Genomic DNA, 27,239 nt, shown 5'->3' on the forward strand with positions numbered 1-27,239 from the left:
AGAACTCTAAGGTTTGTGAGGCACAACCTACCCTTCACAAAACCATATTGACTATCCCTAATCAATTTATTACATTCTAGACGATACGTCATATCTCTTTAACCTTTTCCATCACTTTTACCCACAACCAAAGTAAGGCTCACTGGTCTATTGTCTCTACTCCCCTTTGTGAACAAGGAAACAACATTTGCTATTCTCCAGTCTTCTGGCACTTATTTTACATGTCAGTTTTATATAATGAAGTGAATTTTGCTGAACTTTTTACATGTACACTTAAATGTTCACCTTACTGTGATGAAATCTGAAGAGATTGAGTTCAGAGTCATTCTGAACTCTGTGTTCTGAAGAAGAGTTACTGGACCCAAAATGCTAAACCCAATTTCTCTGCACAGATGCTGCCAGACCTGCTGAGATTTTCCAGCAATTTGTTTTGAGTTCTAGTCTCCTAGCTGATAATAAACGAAATGCTACATTGTGATGTAGTGTTAGTGTCCCTATGTCTGGGCTAGATAGTCCAAGTTCAACTCCCTCCAGCCCCAGAGGTGTTTCATGTCATATCCAAACAGGTTGGGTTAAAAAAAATAAAATTAAATGGTACAAATAAAGAGACAACTTTAGGAGTGCATTGTTCTTCCTTCTTGGAGACTGCCTTGAGGAGAATTCTAGGCAAAAGGTCTTGAATTAAACCACTATGTTGTATATGTTTTCCTGTGTGACATTATTTAACAGAACTGCACGTGAACTCTGCAATAGGTACCCATAATGGCAAACGATCAAACTTATTCTAGCTATTAATGCAATTTGTACATTTTTTCTCCTTTTTTAGCACAGTTTGGGCAGTGATTAAAAATGTTTTGAAAACTGATGGTCCTCTTGGCCTGTACCAAGGTCTGACAAGCACATTGATGAGGGAAATGCCTGGCTACTTTTTTTTCTTTGGTGGCTATGAACTCAGTCGCACCCTTTTTACAAGAGGAGGCCGGTCCAAAGATGATCTAGGCAAGTACCTAAAGCAGGCTTTGAGTGTATGTGTGTTCATGAGTGGGATTGTTTATTGCAAGAGATTAAAATCGCAAGCTACAAGAAAATTGAAACCAAATGATTCTTGTTCTTCTTAACTCTGTTTCTGTTGTAACAGGAATTTCAAAGCAACTGATTCACCAAATCGGTCGTTACTTTTAAACTAAATTTTAGCATTTCTCCTAACAGTTTCTAATATTGATTATGATGTTCATAAAATTAGAAGGAGCACCATCATTCTTCTTTTGAATTCATTGTTGGATAAGTTCACCTTTTTCAATAATGAAAATTGCAGGGGGCATTTCCTTTTGATGTGTCTTGAACGCTGGCTTGAGGTGGTTCACAGATGTTACTAGACTGGCAAGTCCGTTTAATAGGTTATTGGGTATTACAGTTTGTCAGATGGAGTCCCAGTGACCTAGAAAGAGGCTAATGCTAAAGATTGCTTTACAGATTTCTTTTGTTTTAAAACCAAGGGCTTTTTTGTGTGTGGAACCAATTTGATTTATCACCAATTCAGGGCCATGTGCTGCTGCATTTTCTACAATTAGATGAGGTACTGTTTTCAAAAAAGTGACGACCTTGCCTCAACATTTAGTGAGAGCACATACTAACAGCCAACTCCTTGCTGCATCCTCACAGCACAAAGATTTCTTTTTTTCAGTTGAGGAGTGTTCCAAGGTTAGACCTGTTGGTGGAATATTCTAAGAGGAAGCTCCCATGTTTTTGTTCCAGGACTGTAGAGCCCAATATCCTTGGCAAGTGCTTCGTCTCAGAGAATTACCAGTTCCTGTGTGTATTCCCTCCATTTCCACTCCTTTCCAGAATCCTGTGGAAAGTATAGGCAGATAAATCGCAAATATTCAAACAACAGTGTAGAAAACCAAGTTGTTGGATTTTATGAAAATGAGTGGGTTTTTGTCCTACCCACCACCTTGTATAGAGACCAACCCTAATTTAGCAGGAGCTCATTCTGGCTACAAAAAGAAACCTGATCATTTAAAATTAATTCTAATTTTAAGCCTATGGCACATGAAAGTAAGTTTCAAGTGTACAACAGATCCTTGCAGCAGCTGTACCCAATCCTCATGTATATTGAAAGTTTTTTTTTGGAGGGGAGGGCATGTAGGAAAAGAGAATTGAAGTGCTTACATAAGATTGGTGCACTGAAAATATGCTTTTTTTGTTCAGTTAATAGTGGGGCACAAGTGCATTATTTAATTTTTCAGCAATTATTTTCCATAATTTCCTGATAAAAACACCTCATCTAACTTCATTTACTGTGAAATTCTTTCCCTCTATGATCATCCTCTTCCTGCCTCAATTTGGCTTTCTTGCACTTCCTTTCCCTCTAGCTCAGCCTGTCATTCTTCTGTCCTTTTCATCCAATTTATACCAACATTTCTACTTCCATCTCCAAATAGGTTCCACTTGGTGTTGGTGCATCCACAGACTCTTAATACTTGTATTTTTTGCCACTCCTCCTGTCCAACCCAAGAAAAAACACTGTTTGCATTCTCTGCCTTGAAGTGGAAAATGGATGATGTGCTATAGCTAATGTTATTTTGGCGGGTGTACGTGGGAATTCTTTTCCTCATAATTGCCTGAAACAGTATGGAGGGATAAGGAATTGGTTTGTGTAGATTTTGTCAGCAACGTTTGGCATGAACTAAAGCCATACTGACTTCCAGCTTGTATATCATTGTATACTTTTGTTTTAACTAAAGAGATAAAAATCTCAGCTGTAATTCTAATTGAGTCAAATTCTTCAATTGCAAAGACTTTCTCCTTAAGTAATTGATATCATGACTAATGTATTCAAAGCCCAAAATTCAAAATTGAAATGTGTTCTTTAATAGGAGGATTTAAAAACACTGACTTATGCAGCAAGATAAAATTGGTTTCAAAAATCAATATGGATGTGAAGTGACTTGCAAAGTTGCTGTCAGTGGAAGTCCAGATTTACCCATTGATCCACTAGTGAATTATGAAATGAGAAAAATGTTAATAATTTGGCCAAGTATTTCTATATAGTTTTTTTTTTGTTCAATTTCTATTTGCCCTCAACTGTTGGTACACTGTCTCCTGGAACCATTAGCATGCAGCTAGTGTGCTAATGGCACCAGGTTAGGAATTAAAAGCAAATCTAATAGTGGCAATTCAACTATTGTTCATTTATATACACAGACATTTTGATTTTTGTTTTGAGGAGGAAGTCTACTACCCATGACCTCAGATGCTAAACAATGCAGTGGACTCTTAACTGCTCTCTGAAGTAGTCTAGCAAGCTGCAAATTTTGATTTTTGTTTTGACAGTGTTCTAGGAAGTGTGTTGTTTTTATTCAGAGGATATAAACAATCACTGCACTGTCAGCATTTGTTGTCCATCCTCAATTGCCCTTAAAAAGGGTGGTGAGCCATCTCCTTGAACCTCTGTAATCCATTTAGAGTAGGTGGAGCCAGCAATGTTAGAGAAAATCAGGTCTTCTGAAGGAGATAGGCAACCAAGCTAAAGCATTCTTTTGATCTCAAAACAAATCCAGGATAGTAGGGTTAGATTAACGATTTGTCCTGTGGTGGATTCATCACCTTTGATATGGAGGCCTTATTATGGAGCACTCTTTGAATCCTTAATGAAGAAAGTTTTATGGCTAAGTCAAAACATGTAGTGCTTGTAAGGCAGAGCTGGTCAGGCAGCATCTGAGGAGCAGAAGAGTCAATGTTTCAAGCATAAAGCTCTTCATCAGGAATGAATGATAATGTTTTGAGCATAAGCTCTTTGACTCCTACTCCTCAGATGCTGCCTGACCAGCTGTGCTTTTCCAGCACCACACTTTTTAACTCGGATCTCCAGCATTTGCAGTCTTCACTTTCCTTATAGGAAGTAGCAATTTAATTAACACAGCATTAACCTTGGTGGATGATTAGGAAGTTTCCCATTTTAAGATTTAAAAAACAACTCTGTTACGAACCCTCAACTTTGGTTCAACCAAGATTATCTGTAGAAAATTCAGAAGCTGAGTGGCTAATGGGAAGTTATGAAGTCTCTGGTTAGCAATGTGACTATTTTGTAGCTGTTCCCCCCACCCCCACCCCCCAAAGTGCCTCGAGTCATAGGTTATCCTAGTACTATCTGTAATTGGCTCAATTGCCATTTGCATTTTTTAAATAGTTAGAATTTTAGTTTGGGCATCCTGGCTATAATCCTGATGTGGGCTTTAAAAAGGAGGCACCCACTTACAGTTAGCAGTCCCTTAGAGGGTTCAGGACCTAGGAACTTCAACAATAGAGAGTGACCCCTCTTCAGTTGGTAGTTTGAGCCCCTATCCCAAGCCAGACCTCAGTGTGCCTTTAATCATGTCCAGTGCATTCCAGGGTTTTTTGGCTCCAAAATCATCAGTTTCTTAGGGTCTTGTCAAACTAAATTGTGCTTTTAAAACAAAAATGTTGGTGTTTAGATTGTTGATAGCCCAATTCTGAAAATAATCAATCATATTTGAGAACAATAGCCTTCCACTTCCCTCTTCTGTAAGGCATAATAATTCCATCAGAATACATTGTTATGCTCACATTGAATATATGTCCCCTTTATCAAGTTTGTGTGATGGGGAAAATCAATGGATATCAACTAATGCTTTGACTACATGTATTGTCTTAAATTTGACTAGAAGGGCCATGTCAATTTAAACTGAGGAAAAAGCTATTTAAATATTGGTATCTTGTGTAGTGGATGCTTTTAACTGGTAAAAGAAATAACCTCCATAAAAAAGGCCAAAGGGATGATTTTCACTCAATTTCTCAGAATTTGGTTTGGGATAATAGTTGAGTGATGGCTTGGTTTGCACAAGCTGCAGATACAAAATACTATCTGCATTAATAAACTCTGGTCTTTTGTACCCTTTTATCATTGTAGGATTTCATTTTTCCCATTGGGGTTGAGATAAATTCAATCACCAAATCCTGCTGTGTATTTTCAATGGTCACAAATTCAGTCAAGGCGGTAAGTGAGCAAACAGATTCTAGCACTGAGCAGACACTGCTATTGCCTAAAAGTATATTACCTGAGGTATACAAGGCATGTTTTTCCAAAGGTAGACTGCATTAAGCTTAGACATAACTGTGGCCAGCTGCAAACTGTTGTAATCCACCAGCGGTATGGCAGACGAGTTGGAGGATTAATGGCTGGTGGGAGTAAAAAAACTAGTAACCCAACAAAATACATTGTACAAAATCACACTAGTCAATAACTAATTAGTCAATTATTGAAGGGAATAAGAGCAGGGAAGGTTAAAGGAGATAAGAACTTGTGCTGCTGTTCGATTTCCTCATGACTGTTGCCCTGGTTGTATCATTTTATAAAAAAGATTGAAGGGTGTTTGATTTTAAAGTTGAAAAGGAGCCTCTTCAGTCTAAAGAGACCAAGAAAAATCTGCTTACACTCTCTCGTGTAGAAGTTGTGTTACATTCTGCCTGGTGTATGTGATAAGAACAAGGAAAGGCCTTTTTTGAAAAAAAAAGTCCTAAATGGGATACAGAAGCAGAAATTATTGAAGGTGCAGGATATATTGACAGTGGTTAATACTGTTAATTTATAAAGCAACTTAGCCATTATACAAAGGGAGACTATACAAAAGCAACAAACCTTGTGAATTTTTTATTTTTTTTTTAAAGTAAAGCTCATCCTGAGCTAGAGTAGTGTCCAATTAGGAAAGCTAACAACTACTTGGAACATAAAAATAGGGAGGTTGAAACAGAATCTGGAAATAGTGTGCAGTACTGATCATCTTACTTAAAAAAAGGGTTAAATATATTGAGGCAATTTAGGAGGAGGTTTACCCAACTAATCATTGCAATGAGAGAGAGGCAATGTCCTATGAAGAAAAAGTTGGTCAGACTACACTTATCTGCTGGAGGTTTAAGAGATTGAGACAAGATTGTGGTGAAGGGATATTATGAAAATCTAGAACCAGTGGACATTGTTTGTGAAAAGTTCTTTTTTGAAAGGGAGGCAGCAAAATTTGAGGATGATGAATGTTTGAAAAGGTGGCAGAAGCAGGTGAATGTTAAGCAAGGGGTGAAAGATTAGTCAGGGTGGTGGGTTTGAAGTTACAATCAGATCAGCTATACTTCGAGATGCTCTGCCATTTAAGTCTGAATGGTCTACTCTTGCTCCAAATTTGCATGCACATACAATTCTTGGCATCATACTTTCAAAAGTGTGTAGATGTGAGGGGGTACAGAAATAGACAAGTCTGGGTTCAGAAATAAGGAACTTCAATTAATGAGAGTGACGAAAGACTGGGGGTTTTTTTTCCAAAAAAAAAAGGTGGGGTTTTATTCAAAATAGGGGATTTAGACAGACTAGGCCCTGGTATACCCAGGAAGCAGAGGGATCAAAGCTTCCACTATGTTTGTGGTTTGAATCTGTAATGCACTGCCCAATAAGTATGCTGGAAGGAGGATTAGATAGAAGGATCATCTGTGACTATTCTATAAATGTGATTCTTTGAATTCCTGTGAATTCAGAGATCACAAGCGTTCACTATCCTTTCTTAGCTGTATGGAGAAAATGATACAGGGCTGTCTGCTATGGAATAATTCACCAGTTTATCAAACCCTTCTCAAAGTAGCATACCAAAGTATCAATTTACATAAAATTCCAAGGTATAAAAATTTTACTAACAATCAGCATAGTTAAATATGACATGAATGGAGACTTGATTAGATGCTGCTGCAAGTTAACTAACTAATTTTGTTTCATAAAAAGGTCCTATTCCCTTGATGGTGAGTGGTGGTTTTGGAGGTGCCTGTTTGTGGATTGCTGTTTATCCAATCGACTGTGTAAAATCTCGTATACAGGTCCTCTCAATGGCAGGCCAGCAGGCTGGTTTCTTTAATACTTTCCAAAATATTCTCATGAAGGAAGGTAAGATGGGTTTTGCTAGTAAAAAAGTATATCTGGTTAATATTTACCCTTTCCCTCTGACTTACTACTGTATTGCCAAAGACAGGTAGGAACAGCCAATTGCTTGTGCAAAACAGATTTAATACAAAACAAGTTGTCCAGAATAGGAGGAGTGGAGGGCAGAGAATCTTGATGGAGTTTAAAATTAATACTTCCCTCCCTTCCACAGTCAAGTGGTCAGAGTCAATCCACCGTATTCAGATTTTGTAGAATAAGCAATGTTGGAAAAAAATAAACATGGAGAGACAGCTATGCAGGTAATTCATCTCAAAACAAATATTTTCAGCTAACACTAACTTAACAAGTTAGGGTAGCCCAATTCTACTTTTGTAGAAAGAATGTCTTGTCCCTATTCAATTTTACTACCCAATAGTTCAGTACAGCTATTTGTTAAACAAAAATAATTTAGAACTGGGCCAGTTGCACACTTTGGTCATCAAGATCTGCACAATAGGTCAAATTTTCAAAAAGGCTCTACTAATCTTTTACCCATCCACAACGTATTAAGGCTGGAGCAAAATGGGTTAATCTAATTAGTCAGAAGGAAATTATCAGGATCATGATAAAGTAGTGCACATAATGGTCAGATGAGTGAAGTGTTTAAGAATAAACATTTAAAATCATTTTGGAATACTAAGTATTTAAGCAAAATAAATTCAATGGAAACATGCAAAATATTCTAATTCAGATTGATGACAGTACAATTTTTGGACACTAGCACTGATCATGGAGAAGGTGCAAACAAAGATAGTTACTGCATAAGTATTTTAAGAGGCTAGAGAGCTGAAAAACAGCAAAAGAACCTAGAAATCTTCTGAAAATTCAGTAAAGTTATTTTTTCCCCACAAATGCATACGTTTAAAACTAAGATCATCAATTGAAACGGTTAAAAAAAAAGTGGGTGCTGAAGGAAATTCAGTCATGCTGAAAGCTTGAGAGAGAAGAGTTATGGAAGAATCAGATTAGATTAGATTCCCTACAGTGTGGAAACAGGCCCTTCGGCCCAACAAGTCCACACCGACCCTCCGAAGAGTAACCCACCCAGAACCATTCCCCTCTGACTAATGCACCTTACACTGTAGGCAATTTAGCATGGCCAATCCACCTGACCTGCACATCTTTGGACTGTGGGAGGAAACCAGAGCACCTGGAGAAAACCCACGCAGACAGGGAGAATGTGCAAACTCCACGCAGTGTGGAGGCTGGAATCTAACCTGGGACATTGGTGCTGTGAGGCAGCAGTACTAACCACTGAGCCATCAGCAATGGAGAGAGATCTCATTCTATTACCTTGCTGAGAAAGCTCCTAGGATTAGCATTGTATATTTTTCACATCTTACATGGCCATTGTTACAGCCTTTTGAGTGGTTGTATCCTCAGTTGAATTGAGCTGGGTTATCAGAAACAAAAAGTAACAACTTGCAAAGATGGAGGCAAGTTTGGTTTATACAACAGCATCAAAATGCTGCTTAAGCTGGAATTCAGAATTATTCTAGTTGGATGAACTGTAGTGCAGACCAGGATTTAGACGACCTGCAGATTAACTGACTGTTCTGGCAAAGCAGTTTTTGAACATTTTATATACACTTCTAGCACTGGCCATAGCTCCATTTTGAAATATGGAAATCAAGGGCAAGACATGCTCAGAAAATGCAGAATTAAAACTACTCAATACCTGCATCCTTAGGGGGAAAAAAAAAAAAGTATTGCTGGATCAACACCCAAACCTAGCCATTTTTAATCATGGTTGTGATATCTTGCTTATTTTCCTACATTGCAAAGTGCCTACATTTTAGTAATTAGCCTAGTAAAAGCACTTGAGGGGTTAAATTCCAAACTATTTAGAATTTATAGTAGTTATTCCAACATAAGCTTCGTACATATTTTGAAGCAAGTTTGCTGGGTATGTATCTGGGACAAATTGAAAACCCAAAAGTTAGCATCTGTGCTCAGTTTAACAATTCAATGAGACTAAAACTCATTGTTAATTAGGAGAATTTCAAAAATTAATGTTGTATGAGGCAGCAACTTTGTGTACTATGATACCTCCACTTATATCTCTGCTTCAACATTGAAATGGTTAACATTTCATTTTCATTTACCTGCAGGTTTGAAAGCAATCTACTCTGGATTAACACCAACAATGATACGTGCATTTCCTGCCAATGGTGCATTATTTTTGGCCTATGAACAGAGTAGAAAAGCTATGATGGATTACATGAGTGACTGATGTATATTCTAAAGAATGATTGAAGCATTGCTCCCAAGAATTTGATTATGCTGCAAAAAGCCAATTTAGGACTAGCTGGAACATAAAACTGGATATTTGATACTGTACATGGTAGGATGCTTAAAATCAGTGCAAAGAAATTGTGGATCTTTCGAAAGTAGCTGAACTTAATTTAACATTAACTTAATTATTGCCAAGATTGTAATGTATTCTATAACTCAAAATGGTGTTCTAAATTTCCAGGAAAAATAAATCAAAGACTTTACTTATGCAAATTCAATATTGTGAACTAAAACTTCAAAAAATAAACCAGAAGTACACGAGAGGATGCAGCTTTTAAAAAAATCTACCAATTCTGACATTCCCACTATCACAGAGCAAGCAAAAAAATATGGAGTGGTGCTAACTTACTTTTCCTTTTATAAGTAGAAAAAGAGTAGGTAATAAGCAAGGCATCTACCTCTCAACCAGCCAAGTGACCTTTCCTCCCTGCCCCATTGTCAGCAGTGTATGTCATTTAAAGCAGAAGTAAATGTTTCTAGAGCCTGGTGTACGTTATACTATTTTTAAAAAAGGTTTCACATCAGAGTCAGGCTCCAATGGCACTAAATATTATTTTTAAACATAAAAAGGATATCAGACGCATATTGGCATTTCCACTGCAAAGCTCTTTTTTGTGTAGTTATTGCAAGCACGATGCTTTAGTATTGAAAAAGCACAACCACATCACTTCATTTCAAAAAAGTGCACGTACCTATTGTACTTGTCCTACTTCCCAAATGTTGCATCTACATATGTAGGAAAAGAGCAGGAACTGGATCCTTTTACCCTTCTGTAAACATTATCAAGTTACAGTATCACAAGACAATTCTATTCACAGGAAAACATGTCAGACATTTGCTACTAGTAACAATGGCTAGGAGAAATCCCAAAGTAGGAAGTCAGTATTTTACTATTTATTGAAGAACGTTTCAAGAACTCTACATGTAAATAGATTCAGTGATAGATGCATTTGATAACTACTGACATTTAATAGTTGAACAAACATTTACTAAATATGTAGTTCAAGTATGTGTGGTAATATTCAAGTTTCATATCAAAACATGAAGTGTGCACAAATTCCATTGGAAGTGTTCTAGGCTTAAGGGTTTGTAACATACAGAAAAGCCACTTCATTTTAAGCAGATATGAATAGTCAGATCACTTAAGTATCAATAGGATAATTACATTAATGCCTGTGCTGTACAAGTCTCTTTTGCTCCCTTCCCTCCTGCAGTGCAGTGCTATTTGTGGTTGGAGCCTTTCACCTGAAGAACACAAGTATCTAAGTATTCCAGTGGCACAATTCAATACTGCACGACTATGTTTCAATACATTATCAGGCTACTGAAATATCACTGAAAGGACAAATCATTTCAACAAATCAGAATTTCAGAGCAGGGAGTGCAGGGGGGGGATGGCTTTTATTAACCCTGTTATAACATTGCTGATAGCTCATGTTTCTTCTGGAAAAATGCCACTGGGCAGGTAAAAATCAGTTTTTATGAAGTAAAAAATATCAAGACTAATCCAGTCCTGGGATAACTGATAATCACACCCTCTTTCCGATGAGGTAAATACAACACTGGCAACTCTTAAGGAAAATGGGCTGGAAGGGGTTGTGGTGAAGAGGAGGGTGCCCTGCAGCACCAGAATGATGACTCTTTGACCATTTTCCAACAGTTTTTCCTTTAGTTACAAAAGTCTGAAGTACTTAACATGAATATCTTGCAGCAAGTAGAAGTTCCCAATATATTTCGCCCACCCCCCCCATTGAAGGCAGTACCAGACTCCCAATACAATATTTACATTACAAACTGCCTGGAATCATTCTATACCCATTCTGTTCCTGAGGTGGCCTTAGCTTAACTGGAATCAGGATCATCAAAATTCACCTCCACTGCAAATTTTTCACTGTAGATTTTCCAGGTTTTTGGTTTGTGTGGGTTGTCAAGTTCATCTCTAGACAAGTAGAGCCTAGACAAATTTGAAAAGAGAAAAATGTTTCAAAAAAAGTTACCAAATTACATTCATCACTAATGTCAAAACTCTGGAGACTATTAAAAAAAAGAAACAAGAAATACTTGTCTGATTGGTGCTCAATCAACCCCACCACCCTGTGGCCCAACATGTCAACTACTCCTCCCCCAAGGACATGCAGGTCCTGGGCATCCTCCACTGCTGCTCCCTCACCGCCTGGGAGGAAGAACGCCTCATCTTCTGCCTCAGAAGAGTTCAACCCCAGGGCATCAATGTGGACTTCACCACTTTCCTCATTTTCCCTCACCCCAGTTCCAACCTTCCAGCTCAGCACTGTCCCCATGACCTGTCCATCTTCCTTTCCACCTATCCACTCCACCCGTCTCTCTGACCTATCACCTCCATCCCCACTCACCTATTGTACTCTACGCTACTTTCTCCCCAACCCCCTCATTTATCTCTCCACTCTGCAGGTACCCTGCCTCTATTCCTGAAGGGCTTTTGCCCAAAACATCGATTTTCCTGCTCCTCAGATGCTGCCTGACCTGCTGTGCTTTTCCAGCACCACTCTAATCTAGAGTCTGATTTCCAGCATCTGCAGTCCTTGTTTTTACCCTCCTGATAAATTTACTCTGCAGCTCAATCTAACATTGATCAACTCAAAAATGCTCACAATTGGATTTTTTTTTTTTTAAAAATGAGTTCAGACATTACCTGTAAAAAAAAAAATCTAGTAGTTGGCAATTCTAAATCTCATTGGACAAATCTGCAAAGATTACTTAAAATTGGAAAGTAGGGACTACACAGGCTTAACTTTTTCAGCTTATAAATTGTCCTTTACTTGTCTGAAGGAAAGTCAAGGATACAGCTGACACCTGAATTTTAATAAAACAGTAATCTTAAATTCACTCAAACCAATAGCAGCTACCTATCAAAAATCAACACCACAGAACAGATTATTGCACATCTGTATGATCATGGTTTTACTTTTGCATCCGATATTGTAGCTAAAGTCCCCCAAAACATGAAATTTGGGTTGAAATATTGAGACAGAAGTGGCCAGAAGCTTGATTTCAGATATCTCTAGTGCGAGATAGAGTCATATGGCGATAGTGTGAAGTATTTGCAATCTTTCCTCCTTTCGTATATCAAATTGTCAATGTAGTTCAGTTTCTTTAATGCACTTCCCATCTCACCCCACCCACAAACCCACTTGTAAGTTGAAGGACCCTGCGTATCAATGGATAGAAGACTAAGTAATAAACTCCGCTAGATTATCTGAAGGCTATACAAGTCTTCTCAAACAACACTAACATCTTGATTAGGCAAGAGATTTGAGTCCAAATGTGTTTGCTTGACATGATCATGCAGAAGAATTTTAAAAACATCAAGCCTATTATCTGTTACAGAAATTTCAAATGATTTAAATAGGATATATGACCAAGCACAAGCAGTTACATACTGGATTAAAGTGAGGCAATAGTTGAATTGGTCTTTTGCCTCCTTTTAACAGATTCTTAAAACTATTCTTGAACTATAATTTGACTGTACCTATTATTTACAATGAAAGAGGTGTTAAACCAGAAGTAGAATGGACAGTCATCATAACCTTTCGGAAGGCCCTGGATAGAAGGAAAAAAAAAATTTGTTTAAGCCATTGCGATGCATTTATTTTTAAGAATTGTAAAAGATTAGACAGACTTACCCCACTAGACTCAAATCGGACTTTAACATCACCGCTCACTTCAGGACCGTTCTCCAAGCTAATTATAGCAGAGTTACTCCCAGCATCAAAGAACAGCTGTAAAAATAATTTATAATGTAACTGCTGAAAGGAGTCACCAAATGTTCATAACTTTAAAATTAAGTACAAAAAGACACTAAACATTGAAAACTGAGGTTACAATTTACAATAGTAGGCTTTCCTCATGTAAAATCCAGACTTATTTAAATCAATCTTCAGATGGTGCAGAACAGCACTAGCAGGCAGACAGAAATCAGAGGGGAATGTGCATACATTGACGCATATCCACTGGGGTGACAGGAATAAGTGCTGGCCTATAGCAGACAATAAGTGAACAAACAATTGTACATACAAAATGCACATTTAAAAAAACAATGGAAGATATCTTGGATAATATTCTTTAAACTCTCGCTGTTGGATTGATGCATTAGAAAAAAAAGCAGCCATTTTAGAGGAAGCTTCGAGAAATTCAAAACCAAAAACTTCATCTGACTTGATACAAGTCAAGCCACCATGTGCATAACAGCCCCTTCAGAAGGAGCTCTTCTCAGCCTTTTCTCTTCCTCCATATGGTGCCTACCTTCAGGGTCTCAAAAATTATGCCCACTCATCCAATCCTTTCAATAATCCCTTTCCACCTATTCCATGAGTTAGAGCTTCTGAAATAAGTATCATCCTGCAGTCAGTTTTGTTTAAATTCATGGTTGTGGGGTATTGTTGGCTGGAACAGCATTGTATCCAAGCCCCACATGCCTTGCAGTGGTGAGCTTTCTGGAACTGCTGCAGTTCAGTGTTGTGAGTTACAGCTTTGTCTTCCTTCTGCTGCTTAATTGTTAAAGTTTTCTGTTCCTTATCTCCATTCCTCTGGCAGACTGAAGTTTTAACTTGAATCCCAAATCTGCACATTAAAAATCTGAATGAGAAAAGCTGAATACTTCTTGCCTTTAATGCAATAGGTGCTAAAACATAGGAGCTTTCAACCTCCTAAACTTCAAATGCTTCGGACCTTGTAAATGAGCACAGGCATGGAGATGTTCAAACTGGAAGCCATAACCTTCAAAACTCCTTTCACTTATGGGCTTAGGAAACAGGAGCAGAAGTAGACCATTTGGTGCATCAAGCCTGCTCCACCATTCAATAAGATAATTGAATGGTGTATTTAAAAATTGCACATTCCCACCTATCCTCAGCCTTCCATTCAATTGCTGAACAATGTGTCCCCCTCAGTATTAAAAAATTAATGAGTTGCCTCCACTGTTAAGGCAGAATTCCAAAAGTTGCAGAGTGTCATTTCTATCCTAAAAAGACTGAACACTTGTCCGGGTTGAGGATTCACTCAAAAAGAAACATCTGTGTCCAACTTGTCAAAATCATTCAAGGTCTTGAATACATAAAATCAAGTCGCCCTATATTATTCCAAATGTTTTAATTCGCTCACAGGAGGGTGTCACTAGCTAGGCCAGCATTTATTGCCCATCCCTGAAGGTCAGTTAAAAGTCAACCACCTAGCTATGTGGTCTGCAGTCACCAGACCAGGTAAGGATGGAAGTTTTCTTTCCTAAAGGACATCAGTGAACCAGATGGATTTTTCCCAACAAATTGGCAATTCCAGATTTCTGAATTCAAATTCCACCATCTGCCATGGAGGAATTCAATACTGGGGGGTCCCTAAAACATTACCTGGATCTCTGGATTACGTCCAGCAATAATACCCTTATTTCCACTGGAGGCAATGGCGTAGGGTATTATCCTAATCTTCAGTTGCTTTTGGCAAGTCAGTAGTGGGGATGTTTACTTTGCTTCATTCTATTTGAAACTGCTCAGACACTGAACCAGTCAGTCTGTGCCTGCAGGCAAAGGGTCAATCAGAATTGGATGCATGTGTGGCATTAGTGTTAGATGCTGCCTAAATGCCAAACAAATGACCAAGATATAGGAACAGAATTAGGCCATTCGGCCCATCAGGTCTGCTCCACCATTCGATCACTGCCTTGATAACCCTTCTAATCAAGAACACCTCAGTCTTAAATACATCAATAACTAGGCCTCCACAGCCTTCTGCAGCCACACAAGACAACTTGAGAGTATCCCATCACACTTCTGACTGGTGTCTTATTAAAATAGTTAACAGCTTTGAGGTGTTGCAAGTTGAGTTACTTGCCTCAGAAATCCTAGTCTCTTACAGCTCAGTAAATTATATGCCAATTCATACAAACACCAAGGTGTTATATTGGAGGAATTCAATAATGTAACAGTGTAATTATACTGGTACACCATGGAATCCCTACAGTGCAGAAAGAGGCCAGACCATTGAGTCTCACCTGACCCTCCGTACAGCATCGGACCCAACCCCTGCCCTATCCCCATGCCCCACATTTACCATGGCAAATCCAACCACCTTGCACATCCCTGTACACTACAGACAGACAATTTAACATAGCCAATCCACCTAATCTGTACATCTTTGGGATGAAACCAGAGTGCCTGGAGAATGTCTATGTGGAGTCTGCACCAGAGGTCAGGCTCTAACCCTGGTCCTTGAGTGTGAGGCAGCAGTGCTAACCACTGCCACTATGCCACCCATGTGAAAAGATAGGATTAGATTCACTCTTGGATGTTGCCATTGCCTGGCACTTGTGGCAAGTAATATTTATGCCAAAAGGCCTTAATATTGCTCAGGTCTAGCTGCATACAGACACTGCTTTAGAACCTAAACAGTTATGAATCAAACTAATCATGATGCATCAAAATATCCCCAGTCTGATGACATAATAGAAGGAAAGTTATGAATGAAACATTGATGGTTAAGACAGTATCTTGAAGGTACTCCTGCAGAGATGCCCTGGGGCTGACATGATTGACCTAAATGACTCCAATCAGTGGAGAGCTTGCATCAATTCCCAGCAACTTGCTAGGGCACATTGATGCTAGTCAGTTAAATGCTGCTCTTTCATCAAGGCAGGCACTCGCGTCCAAGCTTAACTTTGGTCCATGTTTCGACCAAAGCTGTAAGACAGTAGTCAGAAGCTCAGTGCATCAGACATGCGCGCACGCACACGCACACCCAGCAGGTTGACAGAAAGTGAAAGCATTTTAAATGGAATTGATGTGCTATTTGGTATGAGATGGATCTCAAACTTTCCTGAGTTTTGTTGGTTATGGTAGGTTTTACCTTGCAGTTTTCTTGTGTTGCACAAACACACTGAAATACGAGCACCTTCTTGACAATAATTTCAACTTTCAGGTCACTTCCATTGTTTCGGCCAACTCCTGTATGGAGCAATGCGAACAGATCTTTATTAGTTCTTAAGAATCTACATGCAAAATATCAATAGTTTCAGGTTTGAAAAGTTTAAAAATGTATATAATATTATATTTGGAGATTTTAATGACTGATTTACAAAGACGCAGGGTGAATTGTCAAGAGAAAATCTGAAACATTGAAGCCAGAGCCTGGATTGACCAAGGATACTGCATATTCTGCATTTGACTTATTTCAACATCCAGATATAGACAGTTTAAACCTGTATATCAAGCACCACAACTACTTAAAGCCCAAGTAACCGATTTATTTCATGTGGATTGGTAGATCACCATAAAATGAACAAAAATGTTAAACAGCCATTTAGCCATCAGTACAATCTGTTAGAAAAGAGGAAGTATGGAGGGAATGATCTTGCTATTTTTATCCTACCATGTCTTGCATCGCTGCTAAATCCTTCTATAATCAGCTTCAGACATTGGATATCTTACTATATTTACTATGCTTCTCAACTATGAACATTTTAGTGTGTCACTTGAGGGAGTCTTATATTACTGGAAACCACGGATTGTCTTTCTAGTGAGAAAGCAGCCCTATGGTCTTCTGGGACTATGGACACTTCACCTTTACACTACTAGATATGCTGCCTTTCAGAGAAGTTTTTAAACTGTCATGGCGAGAGAGACAAGAGATTTCATGACACTATTTTGATGATGATTATTATTTGTAGTATTAGTAGAGACAGTTCACTGTGGCGTCTTGGCCAATATTTATTTCCGAACCATCATTTAAAAAAAAAAACAACTGGTCATCACCACTGTTGTTTAACAGAAGCTGAAACTGTGTGTCAACTTCTTACACCACAAAAAAAAGTGACTACATCCACAAAAATATTGAATGACTAACACACACTAAACATCCAGGAGGTAATACATAACACTATATAAAAATGGTTTCAATTTCAATTATGTGGATTTTAAATGCTTCAATACATGGCTCACAGCCAGAAACAATTTACAAATTACAGGATTTTTACCCAGGTTTGCAGAGCTAGACCAACTAGATGGAAGATTAGTAAATGAAAAGTGCTTTGATAACACTGGCCACAGTGCTTCAAAAATGGATGACACTGTTGAAAGTTTAGCCACTTGATACATTGACATTGCAACCAACTTGCACACTGCTATGAATTGCAGATGGGGTATATATCAGTTTAATCTAACTGATGAGGAGAAAGTGAGGACTGGAGATGCTGGAGATCAAAGCTGAAAATGTGTTGCTGGAAAAGCACAGCAGGTCAGGCAGCATCCAAGGTGCAGGAGAATCGACGTTTTGGGCATAAACAACACATTTTTCAGCTATAACTAATGGTCTGTTTGAGAGATTCATTTGAACAGAGGGTATTTGAAGTTTTTTTCTTCTGTTGGTAAAGAGACTGTACAACAAGAAAACCTTACATTTATTGAAATGGAAAATCATTCCCTCAATGCCAAATTGAAGAAACAGCACTGGCTGTATTCAAGTTCTGGACCCTGACTTGAATGATTAAAACTTTTAATTCTAGCAAGAATATTCCCACGTATTCAAACAAACATTCAACTGAGATAATATTTACTAGATTAAAAAAAAGGAAAACACCCAAATAAGTTCAAACTATTGGAGAAGCTAATTTCGGGAATGGAAAAAATTTCCAGAGTTGAAAGATTAGAAAAATTTTAAAAAATGTTGGTTAAGCGTTGTGTACTTAAAAATCAAAAGTCACAATTTGCTTTGCACTTATGTTTATTTTATGTTTATCTTGCAAATGTAATTGAGCACTTTACAGAAGAATAATAATGTGAGAAGAAATTGAACACATGCAGTTTTGTAGGTGAATGTGGCAGCCATTTTGCACATGATCCTCAAAGTTGTGTACCAATCACTTTACTAAATCCATACTAAGAGTTGTGCATTCCCTAGTACACAGTTTTCCATCTCATCTAACAGGAGAAAGTGAGGACTGCAGATGCTGGAGATCAGAGCTGAAAATGTGTGCTGGAAAAGCGCAGGTCAGACAGCATCCAAGGAGCAGGAGAATCGACGTTTTGGGCATGAGCCCTTCTTCAGGAATGAGGAAAGTGTGCCAAGCAGGCTAAGATAAAAAGGTAGGGAGGAGGGACTTGGGGGAGGGGCGTTGGAAATGCGATAGGTGGAAGGAGGCTAAGGTGAGGGTGATAGGCCGGGGTGGGGGCGGAGAGGTCAGGAAGAAGATTACAGGTTAGGAAGTGGTGCTGAGTTCGAGGGTTGGGACTGGAGACAAAGGTAGGGGCGGGGGGGGGGGGGGGGGGGGGGGAGAGGAAACTGGAGAAATCAGAGTTCGTCCCTTGTGGTTGGGGGGCTCCTAGGCGGAAGATGAGGCACTCTTCCTCCAGCTGTCATGTTGCTATGGTCTGGCAATGGAGAAGTCCAACGACCTGCATGTCCTTGGTGGAATGGGACAGGGAGTTGAAATGTTGAGCCATGGGGTGGTTGGGTTGGTTGGTCCAAGTGTCCCAGAGGTGTTCTCTGAAACATTCCGCAAATAGGCGGCCTGTCTCCCCAATGTAGAGGAGGCCACATCGGGTGCAGCAGATGCAGTAAATGATGTGTGTGGAGGTGCAGGTGAATTTGTAGCGGATATGGAAGGATCCCTTGAGGTCTTGGAGGGGGGGAAAAAAAAGGGGAGGTGTGGGCACAAGTTTTGCATTTCTTGTGGTTGCAGGGGAAGGTGCCGAGAGTGGAGGTTGGGTTGGTGGGGGGTGTGGACCTGACAAGGGAGTCACAGAGGGAGTGGTCTTTCCGGAATGCTGATAGGGGAGGGGAGGGAAATATATCCCTGGTGGTGGGGTCTGTTTGGAGGTGGCGGAAATGACGACAGATGATACGATGTATATGGAGGTTGGTGGGGTGGTAGGTGAGGACCAGTGGGTTCTGTCCTGGTGGCGATTGGAGGGTCGGGGCTCAAGGGTGGAGGAGCGGGAAGTGGAGGAGATGCGGTGGAGCGCATCGATCAATCATGTCTTGGTGGGGGGGGGGGGAAAAGGAGGAGAAAAAGAGGCCATCTGGGTTTTTTGATATTGGAACTGGTCCTCCTGGGAGCAGATGCAGCAGAGACGAAGGAACTGGGACTATGGGATGGCATTTTTACAGGGGGCAGGGTGGGAGGAGATGTAGTCTAGGTAGCTGTAGGAGTCGGTCGGTTTATAGTAAATGTCCATGTTGATTCAGTCGCCAGAGATAGAAATGGAGAGATCTAGGAAGGGGAGGGAGGAGTCTGAGACGGTCCAGGTAAATTTGAGGTCGGGGTGGAAGGTGGTGTTGGTAAAGTGGATGAACTGTTCAACCTCCTCATGGGAGCATGAGGCAGCACCGATACAGTCATCGATGTAGCGGAGGAAAAAGGTGGGGGGTGGTGCCAGTGTAGCTGCGGAAGATGAACTGTTCCACATATCCTACGAAGAGGCAGACATAGCTGGGGCCCCTGGCTACTCCTTTGGTTTGGAGGAAGTGGGAGGATTGGAAAGAGAAGTTGTTCAGAGTGAGGACCAGTTCAGTCAATCGAAGGAGGGTGTCAGTGGAAAGGTACTGGTTGGTACGGCGGGAAAGGAAGCAGCGGAGGGCTTGGAGTCCTTCGTGATGGGGGATGGAGGTGTACAGGGACTGGATGTCTCATCTAACAGACAGCATCTCAAACCAGGCAGTACTCCATCTACAGCTGGCACAAAGAGCTTAGGATCAAAGCATTCCTGTTTTTATTGTTGTAATGTAGATTCTAATCAAGAACGGTTCTAAATACAGAACTGAGACAATAATTAGCACCTTGTTGATTGAGAATGTAAAAAGTAAACTTTAAGATTTAATTGCAGAAGCTGTTGAAAGCTGTTTAAATCGCTCCATTGATACTTTTATAAATTTTTTTTTTTTTTTTAGATTTAACATTAATTCTCGCATACTCCCTTTTAAATTTTTGCATTATTTGGATCTTTTCTATAAAGGCGTTTAGATTAGTCGTATCAACCATATCAGTTGGTAACACTTCTGCCTCAAACTTGTGGGCTCACTTTTGGCACTGAAAGAAGTCAGTCGTTCAGCCCATCATGTCACACGCAAGCATAAAAATCTAGGCAACATCCTCCAGTACAGTTCTGCACTGCCAGAATTACTATTTTTCGGTTGAAACTATTTTCTCTCAACTGAACATGGAAAATCCCTAGCATGATTTAAGAGCAGGGAATCTGGCCAATATTTACCCACACAACACTACCCAAATAGATTATCTACTCATCTTGCTGTCTAGTTTTTGGCTATCTAGAGAGTTCATGAATGATGTGACATAAAACACAACTTTGTGCAACCTTTACTAGGGAATTGATGTGAGACAGCTAGAATTGAAAGCCAAGGGGGCAATTAATATTTGGATTTTCAAATTCAAATTCACTGTACACAAGGCAGAATTGGAATTAAGTGCTCGGATAAAACATTTCAATAAAGTTTCTAAGCTATACACAAGAGTTGACAATTTAGTTATATATAAATGTAGACATGGATATCTGATAATTGCTTCAGAACTCCAACCATAGATGATTAAATAGCAACATTGCTTAAGACTATATGCTCAAGTCTTATGTGGGCAGCACAGTGGTTAGCACTGTTGCCTCACAGCGCCAGAGACCCGGGTTCAATTCCCGCCTCAGGCGACTGACTGTGTGGAATTTGCACGTTCTCCCCGTGTCTGCGTGGGTTTCCTCCGGGTGCTCCAGTTTCCTCCCACATTCCAAAGATGTGCAGGTCAGGTGAATTGGCCATGCTAAATTGCCCGTAGGTATAGGGGTAAATGTAGGGGTATGGGTCGGTGTGGACTTGTTGGGCCGAAGGGCTTGTTTCCACACTGTAATCTAATCTAAAAAGTCCTACATCCCTATCTTGGGAGCATTAACTAAACCAGAAAGTAAAATATTGTAATAAAAGCAGCTTACCATGAATGGAATAGATTCGAATGCTTTTCATTTTTAACTTCTTCTGCGGTGGAGTTTGCCGTTTGTACTCATTTTTCATAACTTCATAATAGCCAACATATCTGCTCTGTAAGGCAAGGAAAAGAAGTGTTTAACACTACACTTCCAGACAAGCTTGCAATTCATCTGAAACTAGTTTAAAGTCCACAGAAAAATTACATTGTGTGCCATAATATGCTACCGTTTTTTATGAAGACTGTTCAATAATAAAACCGCTGCACAATTTAAGTAGAGAGAAATTTCAGTGACTTAGTATAGCTGTATCCAAATCTGGTTAGAGCACTCAATATGTTTCAATCTCCATACTGCATGGGAAGACGCAGTTAATGATGGTCCACAACTTGACTTGATAAGTAATTAAAAATTATGGGATGGTTGCTATACAACAATTGACCTACATGTAAAATTCCAGATATTTAGCAAGTAGTAATATCCAATGTACAAGACAGGGTGTGTCATGTAAATAACTAGATAGTTATTATCATTACCTGGGAGGGAGTTTCAACTCCTTGAAATTTTGAACTGACACTAGTGTCAGTTCTCCTTTCTCCAAAGTAGTCTAAGCTTTCCTATCAAAAAGAATCACATTACAAGATTACAGTTAATACATATAGATTATCTTTATTATCCATATTGTGATCTATACAAGATCTGTACAAGTAGATTAAAAGACGAATACAAAATGTCTTAACCAAAGGAAGAGTTTACCTTTGCATTCTCAAATTGGTCACTGTCAATCAGCCAGGTACAGACCATTGTTCCAGTTCTGCCTAAAAAAACAGGCAAATTCAAAGTTCAAAGCTAATACATCTGAGAAAAATAAAGAGGCACCCTTTTTAAAAAACTTTAATCCCAACTGTAGATTTAAAAAGGTTTATCCACATCAGGATATTCCTATGGTTGTGATCCAGAACACCAGTTAGTGCAACTAAAAATTGCAATAGACCTGCAGTTAATTTAGAGTTTGTGAACAGATCAGCTCCTTTTAAATACAAAAGAATCCTATAATCATACATTAATTGACTGCCTTTCCTTCCTTCCGACCATCATATAATTTGCAAATATGTGACCAACATGGTGCTTTTTTTTGGTCATGACTTCCCCAAATTGCCAATGACTAATTGTGAAGAATGGGATCAATTTTACAATCTGAGGCGGGGTGCTGGGGTTGGAGGTTTGCAGAGTGTCCTCAGAATGCAGACATAAGGATAGGGCAAATCCAATTCTTTAATGCAGAATAAAGCACACTTCCTTGTTAGGTTTACAGAATTACAACAATCTTACTCCACATCAAATAACTGCTATATTTAGATCCCTTACCTGGGGAGTACTCAAATATGAAAGTTAGCATTGAGACAAGGACCCCAGTTCTGTTGTTAAGGTTGTATTCTCATGTACTAAGACTAAAGACTTTTTTTTTAAAAAAGAGCTAAATTTGGTACTCAAATAACTGTATATTCCTATGAAGGAGTTAATTATTAAAAATCTATGGTTCAGAAGAATGCAGGGGAAATACAAACCTATAAAATTTGAACTGGACAGGATAGAAAATGATGTTCCTGATGTCTGGAGAGTCCAGAACCAGGAGTCACAGTTTAAAGGATACAGCATATAGGACTGACAGGAGAAATTTCTTCACCCAGAGAGACAATTGAGCGTCTGTGGAATTCTCGACCATGGAGTGATTGAGGCCAAACCATGGAATATTTGGCAAGGAAGAGTTAGATATAGTTTCTGGGGCTAAAGGGTTCAAAGGTTAAGTGAAGAAAACAGGAAACTGAATTGGATGATTAGCAATAATTTTACTTAATGGTTGAGCAGAAGGGACTAATGTCTGCTCTTGGTCCTAGTTTCTAGGTTAACCCTTGAACTACACACAAACACTCCCTACCTTCCAATTTTCATCTACTTTGCCCATTGGGGTGGCACAGTGGCTCAGTGATTAGCACTGCTGCCTCAACACCAGGGTCGATTGCAGCCTCTGACGACTGTGCAAACTCTACACACACATTCTCCCTGTGTCTGCGTGGGTTTCCTCTGGGTGCTCCGGTTTCCTCCCACAGTCAAAGATGTGCAGGTCAGGTGAATTGGCCATAGTGTTAGGTGCATTAGTCAGAGGGAAATGGGTCTGGGTTGGTTACTCTTCGGAGGGTCAGTGTGGACTTGTTGGGCAGAAGGGCCTGTTTCCACGCTGTAGGGAATCTATTCTAATCTTGCCCATCTTTGTCACTGAAATAATTCCCCTGTTGTTATCCTTTTTCAGGATTTTCCAATAGCCAAACAGCACCCCCAAGGGGGTGACCATTTTATAGCAAGATTCTTTGTAGTCTCCAAACAGTCAAGCTCTCCAGAAAAATAAACTGATTATGGAATATAAGAAAAACAAACATGAAAGTGTCACCCAAAAACAAATTGCTACTTCCACCGTGAGACCAAGAGCTGTGAAAAGCAACAAAAATTAGAGCAGCAAGTTTAGATCAAATAATTCCACAAGTTGTCTGAACTGTACAAAACGTTGCCTCAAATTTAGATCTAATTTCTGATCCTCTTGAATAGCAAAACAAGCAAAAACCTATTTGAACATCACGAGTTGCTGATGTTCATGTGAAAATAGAAAATGGACTTTAGATATTATTCCATAGGTGTTTCACAAACCAAGATTAGAAATTTTTTTAAAGTAGTATCAAAAGACAAACTTTGAAGACCAACTGGAATTTGGTCAGATAACTCATTTCTCACTGATTCATGTTCTCTTCCCACCATCACCCAATTATTTTACTCTGTAGAAAAATTCTTCTATTGTAAGCTTCATTCTAGCTTTGATTCTTCAACAGTTAAAGTCAGTTTAGGAAGTCAACATCCAAAAGGTCACTGAACTGTTGTGAACCAAAATTTCAATTGCACAGCATTTAAAGGAGGGCATTGATAAATCATTAATGCATAACCAGTACATATTTTGCCTCATTGTGTACTGTTTAACTATGTGCTAATACAACTACACGGTGTTGGATTGTCTTTTTGGAAATTTACACTAAGTCTAATTGAAAGCACTTTGGATAACCAGAAGGCAATGAAAGGCACCTGATTAATTCAACTACTTCCCATTTCCATTATGTGTACTTCGTGACAAGATGCACAATTGTAAAATCACTGAAATCCATTAGTTTCCCAGCACTCCTCATCTGTAACATAAATGCAACTGTGCAGCTATCTTTAGGCAAAACACTTATTTTCAAGATAAATAATCCCATCTATTCTGCTGCAGGGTGCTCAGGGTTTATTTGCAATAGTGAAGGATGCATATGTCCAAGGAATGTTGTCTTAGAATGTTATGAAATTATACATAGTGATTTATACTTGTTCTGCAATATCAAGGAGGTGTTAAAAAATATTAATTTTAACTGACCAATGAGGATTATTTCCCCACAAAAAGTAACCATCTACATTTAAAATAAGGTTATGAGTGAGCAGGAAAGTGGTGATGCTGAGAGATCAGCCGTGATCTAGTAAGTGGTGGCTTGAGGGGCTAAATTACCTGTTCCAAGTTCTAATGTTATTATCCAGTAGTGTGTGTCAGTGATACCCAAGACCAAATGGAACTAGAGAAGGGTTGGTGTTGTGAATTAAAAAGAAAGAGGAAAAGTAGGCAAGAACTTCACTACACTTATAAAATATGACAGTGGTTGTCTCTCAACCTCCAGACCAGGAGTCCCTAGGTATATGTCCTACCTGTAGAGGTAGATAATATCTACGTAGGTTGATTAAACTATCCAGAATAATTAGGAAATGACCAGTGTTGGAGTTGAGATGACAGTTGGAATAAAACTGGGAAGTATATGCCTGGACAACTCTAACCAACCTTTAATCTCTGGTATTTGAACATCCAGTACGTAGGAGAATTGCCACTAAATTCTAGTTCATAACTTGCCCAAACTTTTATAGATTTCTTCTCTTCCCTCTTCCCCCCCCCCCCCCCCCAAACATCAATATTCTTTTACTAAACTATCAATCTTGACAATTGCTTCCCTTTCTTTGCCACCCAAACCTGGTCTGGCACTCTACTACTCAATACGATGCTAGCAATACAAGTCATACACACCATGTAGACTAAGACAATTTCCCCCCTCCTACACACCAAAAACCATATTCTCAGTTTGTCATTGTTAGCTTCCCTCTCCTCAGCCTCAAGGCTGTTAGAAAAGAGCACTCACTTATACCATACCTTTCAGATCTCAGTCATCCCATGAGAATCAGTTTTCTAGTACAAAGATGGCCTTCAGCCGATTAATGACTGGCACAGACACAAACCGTGGTTCCAATCCCTTTTTCCAACATTTTCCCTGTAGCTTTGTATACTGGGGCATTTCAAATACTCACTTGAATTGTTCTTAAAATATTTGGGTCTCGAGGGTGCCTACATCTGTCACCCTTTCAGGCAGTGATTTCCAGATAATCTTTAACCCGAGGGTGGTGGATGTTTTCCCTCAAATCCCCTCAACCTCCAGCTTCTCAACAAAACAGACTCCTGGTTATGGACCCTTCTATGAAAGCTCAAATGTTTCTTCCCATGTATCACACCTATGTCCCCTTATAACATCACATACTTTGATCAGATTGTTCCCCCCTCAGCCTTCTGAGAAGGCAAGCAACCCAAGCCTATCTGGTCTTTCATCAGCTGAATCTTTCCAGCCCAGGCAACATCCTGGTTGAATCACTTCTGCACCAACTCTATTGCAATCACATCAACCTAGAACCACACTATATTCCAGCAGTGATGCAATGAACATTATATACAGCTCTATCATAATCTCCTTGCTCTTTTATTCAATGCCTTAAGAAAAGCATCAATTTGCTATATTAAGCAAACTGTCCTGCTGCCTTCAAGGATCAATGGACCCATACTCCAATGTCTGATCCTCTACTTCCTCAGGTCTACCATTCAAATGTGAATTCGCTTGCCTTATAAAGTTCTCCCTAAGTACACCACCTCACTTTTCAGGTGGAGATTTTATTGTCACTGCTCAGTCCATCTACACGCAAGTCTAAGCCTTTCCTCATCACTACTTACCACACCAATTTGCAATTCGTCTGAGAACTTACTGATCAATGATCTAGATCTGATTGAGAGAGATATAATGAACACAAACAGCAGTTGACCCCATATCAAAACCTGTGGGACAACAGACAGGCTTCCAGTTACAAAACCACCCTTCAACTTCTCCCTCTGCTTCCTACCACTAAGCCAATTTTGGATCCAATTTGCTAAATTTCCCCAGATTTCAGACTCTTAGCTTGTAGCACAATTAGACTGGTTAAGATTAGATTGCTTACAGTGTGGAAACAGGTCTTTCGGCCCAACAAGTCCACACCGACCCTCCGAAGAGCAACCAACCCATATTCATTTACCTTTTCACCTAACACTACAGGTAATTTAGCACGGCCAATTCACCTAACCTGCCCATCTTTGGACTGTGGGAGGAAACCCACACAGACACAGGGAGAATGTGCAAACTCCATACAGACAGTTGCCAGAGATGGGAATTGAACCCAGGTCTCTGGCGCTGTGAGGCAGCAGTGCTAACCACTGTGCCACTGTACTGTCCCCGTTGACAAAAGCCTTACTGAAGGCCATGTAGACCACACCAACGACACTAACCCTCATCTACACAGTCATCCATCTCCTGGAAAAATTCAAATCAAATTTGTTAAACATGATCTCCCCTTGCCAAAGCCATGCTAACTATCCTTGATTAATTCTTGCCTCCAAGTGAAGATTAATTCTGTCTTGATCTTTTTTCCCTACTTTGTATATTACTTACTGACCTGTAGTTTTTGATTTATCCTTAATTCCCTTCTTGTATAATGCTACCATATTAAAAACAGTATTAGCTGTGGCCAGAGAGAGAGAGAAAGTGTTAAATGTCAGCATTGTTAGTCTGCAGCAAACAATTTGCTAATCCTACCTC

The 27,239-nt window shown here is 39.4% G+C and overlaps 2 protein-coding genes across 4 annotated transcripts in view; one reads left to right on the forward strand and one right to left on the reverse strand.

The window, feature by feature from the left end:
• LOC122550826 (mitochondrial ornithine transporter 1-like) overlaps nt 1–9,538 on the forward strand; it is a 36,348-nt gene extending 26,810 nt beyond the window's left edge. For all 3 annotated transcript variants that reach the window (XM_043692131.2, XM_043692130.2, XM_087988297.1), the window contains exons 5-7: nt 827–999; nt 6,788–6,946; nt 9,094–9,538. In XM_043692131.2, coding sequence (XP_043548066.1) covers nt 827–999; nt 6,788–6,946; nt 9,094–9,215 — 454 coding nt within the window. In that variant the 3' untranslated portion in view covers nt 9,216–9,538. The remainder of the gene's footprint in view (nt 1–826; nt 1,000–6,787; nt 6,947–9,093) is intronic.
• Nucleotides 9,539–10,118: 580 nt separating this feature from the next.
• The window catches only part of tpte (transmembrane phosphatase with tensin homology), a 65,656-nt gene continuing 48,535 nt past the window's right edge, over nt 10,119–27,239 (reverse strand). Inside the window, exons 13-19 of the mRNA XM_043692713.2 lie at nt 21,982–22,043; nt 21,762–21,842; nt 21,235–21,340; nt 16,151–16,248; nt 12,940–13,035; nt 12,786–12,856; nt 10,119–11,231 (exon numbers count right to left, since the gene is read on the reverse strand). Of these exons, the coding sequence (XP_043548648.2) occupies nt 11,120–11,231; nt 12,786–12,856; nt 12,940–13,035; nt 16,151–16,248; nt 21,235–21,340; nt 21,762–21,842; nt 21,982–22,043 (626 nt within the window). The 3' untranslated portion in view covers nt 10,119–11,119. The remainder of the gene's footprint in view (nt 11,232–12,785; nt 12,857–12,939; nt 13,036–16,150; nt 16,249–21,234; nt 21,341–21,761; nt 21,843–21,981; nt 22,044–27,239) is intronic.

This window comes from Chiloscyllium plagiosum, unplaced genomic scaffold (genome assembly GCF_037043375.1).
Source record: "Chiloscyllium plagiosum isolate Xiang-an unplaced genomic scaffold, Cpla_swu_hap1 HiC_scaffold_6, whole genome shotgun sequence".
Lineage (NCBI taxonomy): Eukaryota > Metazoa > Chordata > Chondrichthyes > Orectolobiformes > Hemiscylliidae > Chiloscyllium > Chiloscyllium plagiosum.